The sequence below is a fragment of the Ornithodoros turicata genome, unplaced genomic scaffold (assembly GCF_037126465.1).
Source record: "Ornithodoros turicata isolate Travis unplaced genomic scaffold, ASM3712646v1 Chromosome23, whole genome shotgun sequence".
Taxonomy (NCBI): Eukaryota; Metazoa; Arthropoda; class Arachnida; order Ixodida; family Argasidae; genus Ornithodoros; species Ornithodoros turicata.
Genome location: NW_026999342.1, coordinates 2,192,052 through 2,204,635, shown reverse-complemented (window position 1 = coordinate 2,204,635; position 12,584 = coordinate 2,192,052). Strand labels below are relative to the sequence as shown.

Sequence of the window (12,584 nt, the reverse complement as noted above, 5' to 3'; positions counted from 1 at the left end):
CTGGTAACACTGGTGCCAATACAGTTGTTAGATGAGTTGTGTGACAGTGTATAATAGAATGCATCTTGTATTTGCATATGCATAAAAATTATGGATGTGTAGCATATGATGTCTATATGTAGATGTTAGGTCTTATATATTTTAGTCATCGTACTATTTGAGCTAAATGTCGACATTTCAGCTGTTTGAGCTTAGTGCCCTCATCCTTGACGCACATATAAGTTTGCCTACACCCTCGGTGGAGCCTGCACAGCTGATGACTCTGTCCAGGTGGTAAATGGAATAGTTCTTTCACGAAGAAAGCAGATTTCAGCCAGAAGACAAAAAATCAGTTTATTTGATATAGTACCAATTGCGTGTCGTTTTTGTAATTGCAAACTATAGGGCATACTACGTCACTACAGGGGCTTCTTCTTTTCAGTTACCTCAACTCGTGAATTCAGGCTTATGTAACACAATAATATAATGTGAAAATGACGCAGGCGAACTGCTGTGTGGATGGAATTGATTGTGTCCCTCAGTCTCGGGGTTATTGATGTATTGCACGGTATTGGAAACCTGGTTGAACAATAAATGTGTTAAACAACAAACAGTTATCAGATATGTATTAGATGTGCAGAATTCTCTTACAGAATACGCTGCAGTTGAGTTTCTACAGAAACTCAACTGCAATTGTGGGTGTTAATGCTAAATGGTCACATTTACGACGAGCTCGACAATGAATACCACATAAAACCTGAATATGTGCGTGAAACATATTCTTAGGCAAACAACAAGTCCTTAGGAAAGGAAGGAAATACAGCCACCCCGTTCCGTCTGTAGACCAAGCAATGCAGAGTAAATCAGAATCTCTTGAAGGCTCAAAGTTCATTTGAATAATAATAGTAATGATGACGAAGAACACGGGTTGAAACAAAGCATAAACAAAGTAAAACAAAACATTAGACCACCCGGTCTTTTACGACAATTCGTGCAAACAAATCGAGCAACAAATTGGGACATGTTCCAAATATCACAGTCGCACTTCACAACCCACTTGTTGTCACAATGACAACACGCAAATATAACTGCGACTCCGAGCAACCACCAGACACTTTCCGCTGGTGACGGCGATACAACCAGTACAACGTTGCGGTGAATCGCTAGAGATCCACGTAACGCGTCAGCAAAAACCTCATAGCCACGTAGATGGGTGCTTGGGTTCCTTGTTGTGAACAGCCGCCTTGCAGAAGACGATTTCATTCACTGAAAAAGTACAGCTCACATGTCATACCTGCCAGCGCAGGTCTAGCAAACGATTCACATACAAAAAGCTGTTCATTTCGCGTGTTATCCGAACGCCCTCAATGAACGAAGGGAAACTTGAGCCCTCAGACGCGACCAGAGACCTTGTGACCTTGCAGGTACCACCAGAAGGCGCCAACGCAGCCACGACGGGCCAGCATTACTTGACATTACGCAACACCGATGACGTAACGGGGGCCAAAAAGCGAGGCGTATACTTACCCGATCTGCAGGAGAATGCGCGCGGGAGAGGAGGAATGCGGAAGAGACACTTCAAGAGAGCGCTTCTCACAGAGTGGAGCGATTTCGCCCGGAAAAATTTCTGGCATATTAATTTCTCGGCAGGAAGAAGAGTTTCAAGCAAAAAAAAAATATGGGGGTTCGGAAAATTCCATAGCTCCTTTAACATCTGCGCTGCAAGCAAATAAGAATTTTGGCATCCGAGGCTCATCCGCACCGTTGGTTATGGATGTGTTAATGGCTTACAAACTTGTCTACGAAGCAGGGAACAGTGTCAGCCCATTGCGGTGTCGGAGGCAATGAGCACGGCGACAGCGCCGCAGAAGCAGCTCTCTCGTCTCGGAGAGGCACGCATATTACGCTGCTGAGAGGAGATCCGTCGGTCCGTAGTTCGACGCTTCGTGACTCCTCTGGCTACCCGTCAATGGACCGCCGACATTCTCTCTCCAGCCATGTTGAGCAGAGTTGATCCAGCGCTCGGTTTCCGCATGCTTCGACGCATCTCTCGTCAAGATGCCGCATTACTTCATCGAATGCGCCTCGATGTAGCTTTCACAGCACAGTGGCTTACCATTTGAGGCAAGTTGACTCTCCCCACTGCCGTCACTGCGGGGCTGTAGAACATCTAGAGCGCATTCTTCTCCATTGCCCACATTACCAACCTTCCCGAGCTGTGCTCTCCTGATCCCTTAACGAGCTAGACTCTCGCACCCTCTCTCTCACAAAATTGCTCGGTCTCTGGCCACATCCAGCCCATCAACGCTCTGCCCTCAAAGCTCTCTTCACCTTTCTGGATATCATAGGACTTGGATCCTTATTGTGAAGGGGCACATTATTTGATTCCCCGCATCTCCACCAGCAATGGGGTAGAGTATTGCTGCTGGCGATGGGACTCCCCACTCATTATGTTGTAGTATAGTTGTTGTTCTTTGAATGCAGCCTGCCACATCGTTGCGATACATATGATATAAAACTGATCACCTACCTCGTGGTATCGTGCGGTGGGAGGAAACTGCATGTGTGCAGTCTGTGACACAACTGGTCACCGATCTGATTTTTTTGGCTCGTCTCTGATGGATGAAGACGGCCCTCCGAAAACTGTATGACTGGATCCTTAACCTGAGCAGTGGACAACGTCACGTCGCTACCCGATGGACCAGGCAATGCCTTAAAGAGACAAAATGAAACTGCAGCTCGTCTATCACAGACTATATCTTCTTTCTTTTTAGCTGCAATAAATTTTCATAAAAAGGGAGGTCGCCTTGGGACGCTTTTACTGCGGTCATTGGATTACATGACGAGGCTGCTACTTGGAAACCGTACCCTTTTTCTTTAATTAGGAAATTTGGGGCAAAAGCGAGATAGCATAGTGGGAGACAATTGTCGCTGAAAATCATTCCATCTTTGTAAAATCCAGAAAAGAGCGCGTGCCGTGAAATATCCATCGCTGAATTTCGGTATGGAAATGAACCAAAACCGAGAAAGCTACGCGGAAAGCCGCGGATGCTTGTCTATGCCGGAAAGCGGTTTATCTGACGAGCAGATCCGCACCTACTCCAATCATCTCCATCGCTCCAAAACTGGCGTGAGATAAGCCCTGTGCTCCCTGCGTTTCGGTCGCCGCGGTTTCGGTTTCGGCTCATTTGCATGTCAAAATTCAGTGATGGGTATTTTAACGCGCGTGCGTGTTTCAGGATTTGTTAGATGGAGAACGGACTTCAACGAGGGTGGTGTCTCATTCTGCTCTCTTGCTTTTGCCCGACACCATTAGGTAAGTAGTCATCTTGTAGATACACACTTTCTTGGAGGGAACGTCTGGCTAGCAGTATAACTCAATTGCAAAAATGACATCTGCGCTGTTCTGATCGCCTTTTTCCTAAAATTTCTGTAAAGGATTAAAATGGACACCCTGTTTTTCTTGTTCTCTTTGTTTGTTTGTTTTTCTTTAATTTGTAGCAAAGTTGACTGGTACCACTCTTTCATTGGCGCTGAAATAAATGTAATCTTGCTCGTAACCCTTATTTATACTTGCAAGGTTTTCAAAATATGCTGTGGTAGGTGTTAATACCCATTAGGCGCAAACCATATTCCTTTAGGGAGCTATAAAATGACTGTACCTTATTTAGGGTACCTGGTTTATATCTCAAAGGTATGCGCACCAAAACAAGCCTTTTATACAAAAAGTATAAATTTGTGCAAACGTGTATGGCTGATCATATTCGTTTAATTCAAATGTGAGAATGAGACGACCAAGGAAAAAAATGTGCTCACGACACGGCCAAAAGAGGGGAGCACAATGGTCAGTTTGATTTAGGATAGCAGCTTGGTCACGCTGAATTATCTGTAGGAGCTTTCGGTGTGCATGTTGCGATATACGTGCATAGCGGCCTGCGTGGTTAATTATCCACCAACTCTTTGTTTGCTTTCGTCGCATCGTCCATTTTATATCCTTTACTATACATAATTTTGCATGCAATTCTAAAGAATTGTTTTTCGTTTCTCGTGGTTAACCCCCGAAATTACAATACTATTAGGGGTTGAGAAGCCACATGCAACCCGCTAAATGTGTGGCTCCCTTTAATACGTTGTAGCCCATGGATTCGACACGCAATGTCCCACATTCCTCATTTGAACGCCTTTTTAACTGCTGGCTTTTTAAAGCAGCGACATTTTCCAGCCACCGCCGACGTCGCCGGCAAACACCGTTGACAGGCGTCGGCGGACAGGCCGGAAGTGACGTTATAGATTTGCAAGCTTGCCCCAAGTAACTGAAGGTCACCATAACGAAGGCCCTTCAGCGCTGACCGGCTTCTTTAACAACCGCGTGCGTAGTCATGGAAACCAAGAAACTTCTCCACGGTAAGACGTCACTCCAGAAACGGGCGAGGAGGTGACGAGTTGAGCGCGACTTGCGGAGTGCAATAGCTTTGTAACGCGGGATCTAAAAAAAGCGGTTTGATGCACATGTTTAACATATATAGATCAATGCTTACCAAGTTATTCCTCCATAAGTGTAAGAACGGTTTCACAACCCCTTTAATGAATGTTTGAAACGTCTAGCATGAGACAATCTCTCTCCCTGCCTTGCGCAGCTGCGATGAATTGTTTTATTACGTTCACGCTTGTGTAAAAAAACAATAGCACGTCCAAGTGACGTTGTATAGATAGACATGTTGAGACAAGATAGTGCAGTCTCCCCTACATTGTTTGTCACACGCGATAACAGAGACTCTTCTGGCCATTCATACTTGATAAAATCCAGCCGTCACCGAGACACCTTAACTACCGCTCCGTAATACTTCATTGCGAGACACAGAAAAATAAGAGCGAGGGCAAAGTCCCACGGGTCACCTGACCGCCACTTGTCCCTTTAGATACATAAAGGAGGGTAAGACCGGGGTTCGTACTCACAACTGGTGTTGCCTCCAACCCATGCATCCACGATTACTTGGACTCAAGTTCTATACAGTTCCGTATCGACCAGACCAGTTTTCGCAAGTGTCCTGTGCTTTGAGACCAAAGCTTAGAGTCTACAATTCTCCAGAATGGTGCCCACAGATCCGCTCCAGCTTATGGCTACGCCCGTAAGTGAAAGCCTGCAATTGACTTACCGTTAATTTCTTTCACGTAGCATATTGTTGCCATATCATAGTACAGTCAGCAGCCAACACAAATGTGCTGGGTGCATTGTGACCACAAAAAGCCAGCCTGAGGCGGTTGCCCCATGACGACGTAGGATATATCGAGCACATCGAGCGTAGATACGCAGCATGAAGAGGATACGCTACATCCCACCAATAGCACGTCCTTATAAAAAATTGTGTGTGATCGCGTGAAAATGTCCTTTTTCTGAAGTTTCACTTGACATAGAATGTATGAAATTCCAGTTGTACTGTGGAACTTTGCTAGTTGTAGCCTATAGACATAAACGATTAATTGAACTGGGTATGTTGCCTTTGGCTTCAGAGTGTCCCTACCCAGTAGAGTTGAAATGAAACATTTTGGCGATCGTTCACGAGTGTGTGTGCCGTGCCATAGAACTATGTAGCAGTTGTATGAACATCCGTTTAGAAGCTAAACTACCGTTTCGATTCTTTACTTTGATGGCAGCGTTACCCGTAACAAGGAAGTAAGGCTGTGCAAGTTGTTGCGCAATATCCTGAGAACACTCCACATGTGTCTTCTGGTAATTTCCTAACGGCTACTGTCTACCCCAGAGACATGTCAAGTTGATTTCGTTATTATCATTGGAGGGAAATTTTGGGCAAAATCTAATTGCTCCCTTTAAGCAGACCATATCGGAAAGAAACGCCCTGCTACGCAAAATAACAATGGTTGGACTAACATAGCATTTGAACAAGTAGCATAGCAGGGCTGGATTCAAAATATTTGTGATATATTTTTATTTACTTATTTTGCCACGCGTGGTCACATTAACATTCATTTCGTGGATGATGCATTCTGCGATATGAGCCCCTAACTTGTTCGGCATCAACTACCACACAGTAACTGCGTCGGTCAAGTGACGGGCTGGCCCCATTACATGGCCAGCGCTGTTGCATTATGAGGCCACCTATGGTATTTCGTATGCCTCTATGCGTGATTTCTGATTCATAAAATCTGAGGATATACGAATTTGATAGTGGTCCCTAAAAAAGGAAGACCAGACCATTCAAGTGACGTGATGTGAAAGGAAAACATAAAATGGGCAAGGTGGTTGGATCAAATGTGGCTACTGCTTAGCGTTGCCGCTAGTTATGGAGCAGTTTATGCGGAATATCAAAGTGAAAAGCCGGTGAAGGTAGCACATCGGAATACTGAGCATGGCAGTGTTGTTCAATAAGCACGCTAGCCTTCAACATCAGCTGCGTGCCTTAATGTCTCGCCTCGGAAAAGCGTTCGCAGGCAACCAGTGAAGGTTCTGCATCCTCATCAGTGACAAACACAGTGAAGTTTTGACAGTCTGCTGTTCTTAGACCATTACGCGAATCAGCAGCTTCTGACATTATTGACTTTGGTTGCTCTAACTGAAAAAAATAAGTAAGTAGAAGGATTATGTTGAACATTTCAGTGCCGCGACGTGACGAACTGGAACCTGACTGACAAATGCGAGTTTGTGCGCATGGTACCATCCTGTCAACCTAATATGGGTTACGTCAACTACCTGGAGCTCATGTACTGCATGTTGGGACCAGAGAACGTAACCTACACAGTTGGACTCAGTGTGAGTTTTTCTCCAGCATCTTACCTGCCTTACTCGTCGAACACGTAGACCACGCAGTAGAAAACGTTTCCTCTCACGGAGAAATTCTTCATTTAAAGAGAGACTTGCAACAACCCGACAAAAAAGACGAATAGGTGAACACAAAACACCTCACTCGATACCTAACACAGCCTTGGTCTTCATTTTATCCGAGTAACTAACGCGTTTTTGATGACAATAGCAAGATGAAGCCGAAATGCGACAAACACGCGAGTTCCCTCCCATACTCCCTAGTCCCTACTCGTTGCCTGGTGCGGAGGAGGATGCCGTGACGTCATCTTGCGGCAGTGGCGGTTTGGGTCAGCGTCGTTGTTTTTTGAGTAAAATAGAAGGACGCTGGGGGTACCTGTCGCTTCTGTCGTGGCATCATCTGTTGCCGCAACCACTTATACAACATGTTGACACGACCATTGTGGTGACGGTTTCAGCGGGACAGAAACGAACCTATTGTAGAAAGTGTTGTTTTCTTCCAAAACATAGGCAGAACAACAGAAACAATGCTGAGCAACCCATTGTGGTGACATAGATCGCTTTCTAAGAAGTTCATGTGAATAAAATCTGCGCAGTTTTGGATGAATATATTTCGTACACATGTTCCCAGCAGCAACGAAACCTTTCTCGAGATTTTGTGGCGAAGAGAATACACGGTTGTTGACGAGGAGATTCGCTTCACAAATGAGATAATTCGCTCGGAAATCCTTATCTTCATAATAAAAAAAATAATTCATTAACAATAATGCATTGATTCGGGCAAACAATAGCACCTGCCTAGTATGGATGTAGAGTGATAAACTACTTCGGCCTCGAAAGCAAACGCTTCTCTTCGAGTACTGAAGAAACAGTTCCACAGATCCACATAAGCGTGGACTTGCAAATACTCTGAAGTTCACGCACCCAGTTTCTGTCGTCGGTATTAGACCATACAAAACATTATAAGTTGTGCAAATGGTTCACAGGGATACATGAATCTTATCCTTGCACAGCTGAGAAAATGCCAGCTAATGACGCCATACCCTGTGCAAGGAAATCCCATAACATCTGACACTCCTATCAGCCGTGGTTTTCTCGTCAATCGCAGACATCTTGAAATAGATATTAATACTATTAACGTTGTTAATATTAGTACTCTCTGACTTTCCGTAGCACGCACGTAGATGAGCAATGCCGGCGAGCACGTGGTAAAATTGGTTCGTGCGAGGGTTCTGAGGTTAAAGCCTTTCACTAAATTCAGAACCTCCCCTATGACGTCCACAAAATACGCCAAACTTGATAAGAATAACATACGCTAAACAAGGCGGCTGGACAGAACTAGCAGACACAAAAACAAAACAAATATACTAGACGTGTCCTTGAAAGATATTTGCTTTTTCTTACTCTTTCCATTTTTTTACTAAAGACACAAACGAAGAGGTCCGCTTGTGTACCAGTATGCCCAGTTTACAAGGTCTCGTGGAGGTGTCCCCCGAAGGAAAAATCCACCCACTATTGTTCCTTCTTATCGATAGCTTTATTTCCTCTATATGCCCTTCTTTATGCAACTCATTCCCCAAGCGTTCTAAACATGCCCTGTTCTGTGTGTGGTGCTCAAGTACTTTAAGGGGACAAGTAAAGCGTAAACTGAAGATCTTTCACGTACATGCCACCCAAAAAACCGATTGTTTAACCGATAAATTGTTTAAGCGATTTGTTGATTCGGTTTTCAGTGGCACTGGCACGTTTAGTTAGAACTGACCGATCTCACACATGTTCAATACAAATAGAATTGCGTGGCTCCTGTTATTATTTTCTTTCCCGCAGCATTATATTACTATTACCCCCCCCCCCCCCCCCGAAAACAAAAACACACAGCGAGAACGCTACCTTCAGCCTGTACAGCAATTTTAGCAGAGCCGTTACTTCATCTCCCCTAGAATGGTCAGATCTTGCAAATGATCCGCTTACGAAGCCTTGCTGCAACCTCGAAGAAGCGAGCACTAGTAATGTAATATGCCTTCTGTCGTGCAATCCTTATGCGCGGCATACTCTTCTTGCTCCTTCAGAAAAGGGTCGTGTCTAGTGGCTCGCAAGGCATTTTCGAGAGATGATTGACGTAAGACGCGATGTAGAAACGCACCCAAGATAGCTTCTGCAAATATTGGTTTGTCGTTTCACAGGGAGCTTCTAGGCTTATCAGTGAGATAGCCACATCGACAGGATGTCGGTCTTGCATAAACACGTCGTCTTTGTTGGTTTATCAGGACATGCTGCATGGTGCTTGTCTCTATTCACTGTAAACAGGGAATAAAAGTAGGGTAATATGGGCCAATAGGAGTCACAAATTTGCAATTGAAGGTCATTATAATTTGTGCTTCTATACGAGAAAACAAATGTCATAGCAGCCGTGGTTTGGTGTCTCAAGTTTCCGACGTAGAATTGTGAAAGCAGTAGACTGAGTATGGCACAAAAATATACTCCGAAATTCAAAACTCACAAAGTCACAATCTTCAGATCTTGTCCCCACCCTCAGAGCAAAATGCGACAACCTACCAAAATGAACCATACAAGTTATTTCTAGGCTGGTTCCATCTCAAACCGAACAAGCCGGTACATTTGATGTCTCGAATAAACTATATCTATATATATAAGAGAAAAGAAAATTAGCAAGAGCTCTTTGGCTGCACGTGTAGCATATGTTTGTAAGTCAAATGTCGCCATGCAAGTACTGGACAGCTGTTTCGGCCTTGTTGGGCCATCATCAGCAGTACGCAGGCAGGCAACGTTTGAGCGGATGGCGCCAGAAGGTCACGTGGCACGTGATGCCTCCCGTCAGGGTGTCCAAAGACACCTCTGAAAGCCCAGTGCAAATCCAGTCAAGTGTATAAGAGAAAAGAAAATTAGCAAGAGCTCTTTGCCTGCACGTGTAGCATATGTCTGTAAGTCAAACGTCGCCATGCAAGTACTGGACAGCCGTTTCGGCCTTGTTGGGCCATCATCAGCAGTACGCAGGCAGGCAACGTTTGAGCGGATGGCGTCAGAAGGTCACATGGCACGTGATCCCTCCCGTCAGGGTGTCCTAAGGCACATCTGAAAGCCCAGTGCAAAGCCAGTCACGTGAATAAGGAAAAGAAAATTAGAAATTTTAAATTAGAAATTTAGAAAAATTAGAAAAAACTTGAAAAATTAGAAATTTTAGAAAAAGAAAATTTCTTTTCCCTTATACACTTGACTGGCTTTGCACTGGGCTTTCAGATGTGTCTTAGGACACCCTGACGGGAGGCATGACGTACCACGTGACCTTCTGACGCCATTCGCTCAAACGTTGCCTGCCTGCGTACTGCTGATGATGACCCAACAAGGCCGAAACAGCTGTCCAGTACAGGCATGGCGACGTTTGACTTACAATCATATGCTACACGTGCAGCCAAAGAGCTCTTGCTAATTTTCTTTTCCCTTATACACTTGACTGGCTTTGCACTGGGCTTTCAGAGGTGTCTTAGGACACCCTGACGGGAGGCACCACGTGCCACGTGACCTTCTGACGCCATCCGCTCAAACGTTGCCTGCCTGCGTACTGCTGATGATGGCCCAACAAGGCCGAAACAGCTGTCCAGTACTGCGATGGCGACGTTTGACTTACAAACGTATATATATACAGGGTGTTACCCTATAAAAGTCTACCCGTGCCGCCATGCCGTATTCGCCAATTACTCAATGCAGGTGGCACATTGTGCGATCTTTATATAAAGCTCAAAAGGACAATTAATCTTGGTAAATTTCAAAGTGATTGAGTGCCGCAGCACGAAGTTATAACTCAAAACGTGCAATTCCCATAGTCAAAACAAACAAGATGGCGGCGTTGAGAAGAGCACTTGACATGCTGCTCCCCACACGACAACGTGTCGCATATCCTGCCAGCCGGATGGAACTGCAGTTTTCATTTTGCTTTCGTGTAACTGTCGTATTTTGCTCAGAACTAAGCAACGTGAGGAACGAAAAATGCCGACGCATACTCAGCAGACGACACCCAAACGGGATGTCGTCTGCTAACTGAGAGGCGCCATCTTGGCTGTTTTGACTCCGGGAACCACACGTTTTGCGCTATAACTTTGCGTTACGGTGCTCAGTCACTTCGATATTTACCATGATGAAATGTCCTTATGAGTTTTATACGTAGGCAACACATTGTACCGCCTGCATTGAGTAATTGGCGAGCACGGCATGCCGGCGCGGGTAGACTTTTATAGGGTAACACCCTGTACAAAGGGAAAGTAGCCGAGACTGTAGCTGCACGTTGAGCATATGTTTACAGTTTGACCGTGCACTCCCATCCGAGTACAGCTGTTTCGTCCTACTTGGGACTCGTCAGCCCGGCGTAGGGAACTGACACGGTCTTAGGTCGGCACTAACAGTGCGTCTCGGCGAGACGTCAATGTTCCACGGTGACGGCGCCACCTGTGGAGGCCGCAGTGCGAGCTAGCGAGTACGTATACAAAGGGAAAGTATCCCAGGCTCTGTAGCTGCACGTTGAGCATATGTTTACAGTTTCACCGCGCACTCCCAGCCGAGTACAGCTGTTTCGTCCTACTTGGGACTCGTCAGCCCGGCGTAGGGAAGTGACATGGTCTTCGTTCGACACTAACAGTGCGTCTCGGCGAGACGTCAATGTTACACGGTGACGGCGCCACCTGTGGAGGCCGCAGTGCGAGCTAGCAAGTACATATACAAAGGGAAAGTAGCCGAGACCGTGTCACTTCCCTACGCCGTGCTGACGAGTCCCAAGTAGGACGAAACAGCTGTACTCGGCTGGGAGTGCACGGTCAAACTGTAAACACACACACACACACACACGCATATTAGACTATGGGGAAATTGGCATTACATAAAGGAGTCAACGTTTCGACGACAGCGTCGTCTTCAACACGACTGAGGGGAACAATACTAGGCTGTTGTTAACAAGGGGAACACAGATGGGAGAGAAAAGCTGTACACGTGATAGGGCGCTCTGGTATATATACATATATATGAGGGGTGTTCAAATCAAACCGGGACTTTCTGTCTCCCGACTGTACAAATGGCTCGCGCTACTTCTTTTCCGTCATTTTCACACGCGACCGGCCTCCGCGTTCACCACGTGGTGGTTCAAAGTTTGTGCAAAACAGAACACGTGCTGGACAAGATGGCCGACAACGAGGTGAGCGCGCACATCGAACAGCGAATTGTCATGAAGTTTCTCTTGAATGAAGGTGTAAAGTCATCTGCGACAAAGCATGCTACCATTACACTTCGCCAGATGCTCCGAAACGCGCACCGAAGAGTACAGTAATGGTAATGGTACGGTGATGTTATACGTAAGGTTTGTCTGCGCAATGTCGCGACATGTTCCACGTGCCGCAAGGTAGGACTGCAGATAATTTGGACCACCTGGGGTTCTTTTGAGGTGAGCTGGAAATATTCGGGTTCGGTGATATTAAGAAGAGGTGAACGCGTTTGCACGCGAAACATGTGCTTCTTCACGGGGGAATATATGGCCGGGTTTGCATTGCACGCAAATTATGTGCAACCGCAGCGTAGGGACCGCCCTTCCACTGCTGAAATGCTGTTGCACTGGTACGCGTTTGGCACTGTGCCAAGTTACTCTTTTTGTAACTTTTCTTGAGTGCAGCGGCCGTGTAGAGACTACCATGCTAATGTGCGTGAGCACTCTATGTGTTAATCTATCTAACAAGATTTGTACAAGACATAGGCACTGCTTGTTTCCTGTTTTTGAGGAGAAACAATATTTAGGTGAGCACATGCACCGGGCGTAACGTGACACTGT

At 45.7% G+C, this 12,584-nt stretch overlaps 1 protein-coding gene and 1 long non-coding RNA gene across 3 annotated transcripts in view; one reads left to right on the top strand and one right to left on the bottom strand.

The window, feature by feature from the left end:
- Positions 1-319: 319 nt before the first annotated feature.
- On the bottom strand, positions 320-4,906 carry LOC135373287 (uncharacterized). The gene is made up of 3 exons (XR_010416401.1): positions 4,518-4,906; positions 2,510-2,691; positions 320-1,245 (listed from the first exon to the last, which is right to left on the bottom strand). It is a non-coding gene; the product is annotated as an uncharacterized LOC135373287 (long non-coding RNA).
- The window catches only part of LOC135373286 (mitochondrial sodium/calcium exchanger protein-like), a 30,140-nt gene continuing 22,447 nt past the window's right edge, over positions 4,892-12,584 (top strand). The window contains exons 1-2 of one of the 2 annotated variants that reach the window (XM_064606515.1): positions 4,892-5,108; positions 6,596-6,748. In XM_064606515.1, the coding sequence (XP_064462585.1) occupies positions 5,070-5,108; positions 6,596-6,748 (192 nt within the window). In that variant the 5' untranslated portion in view covers positions 4,892-5,069. The remainder of the gene's footprint in view (positions 5,109-6,595; positions 6,749-12,584) is intronic. The other variant, XM_064606516.1, reaches the window with a different exon arrangement.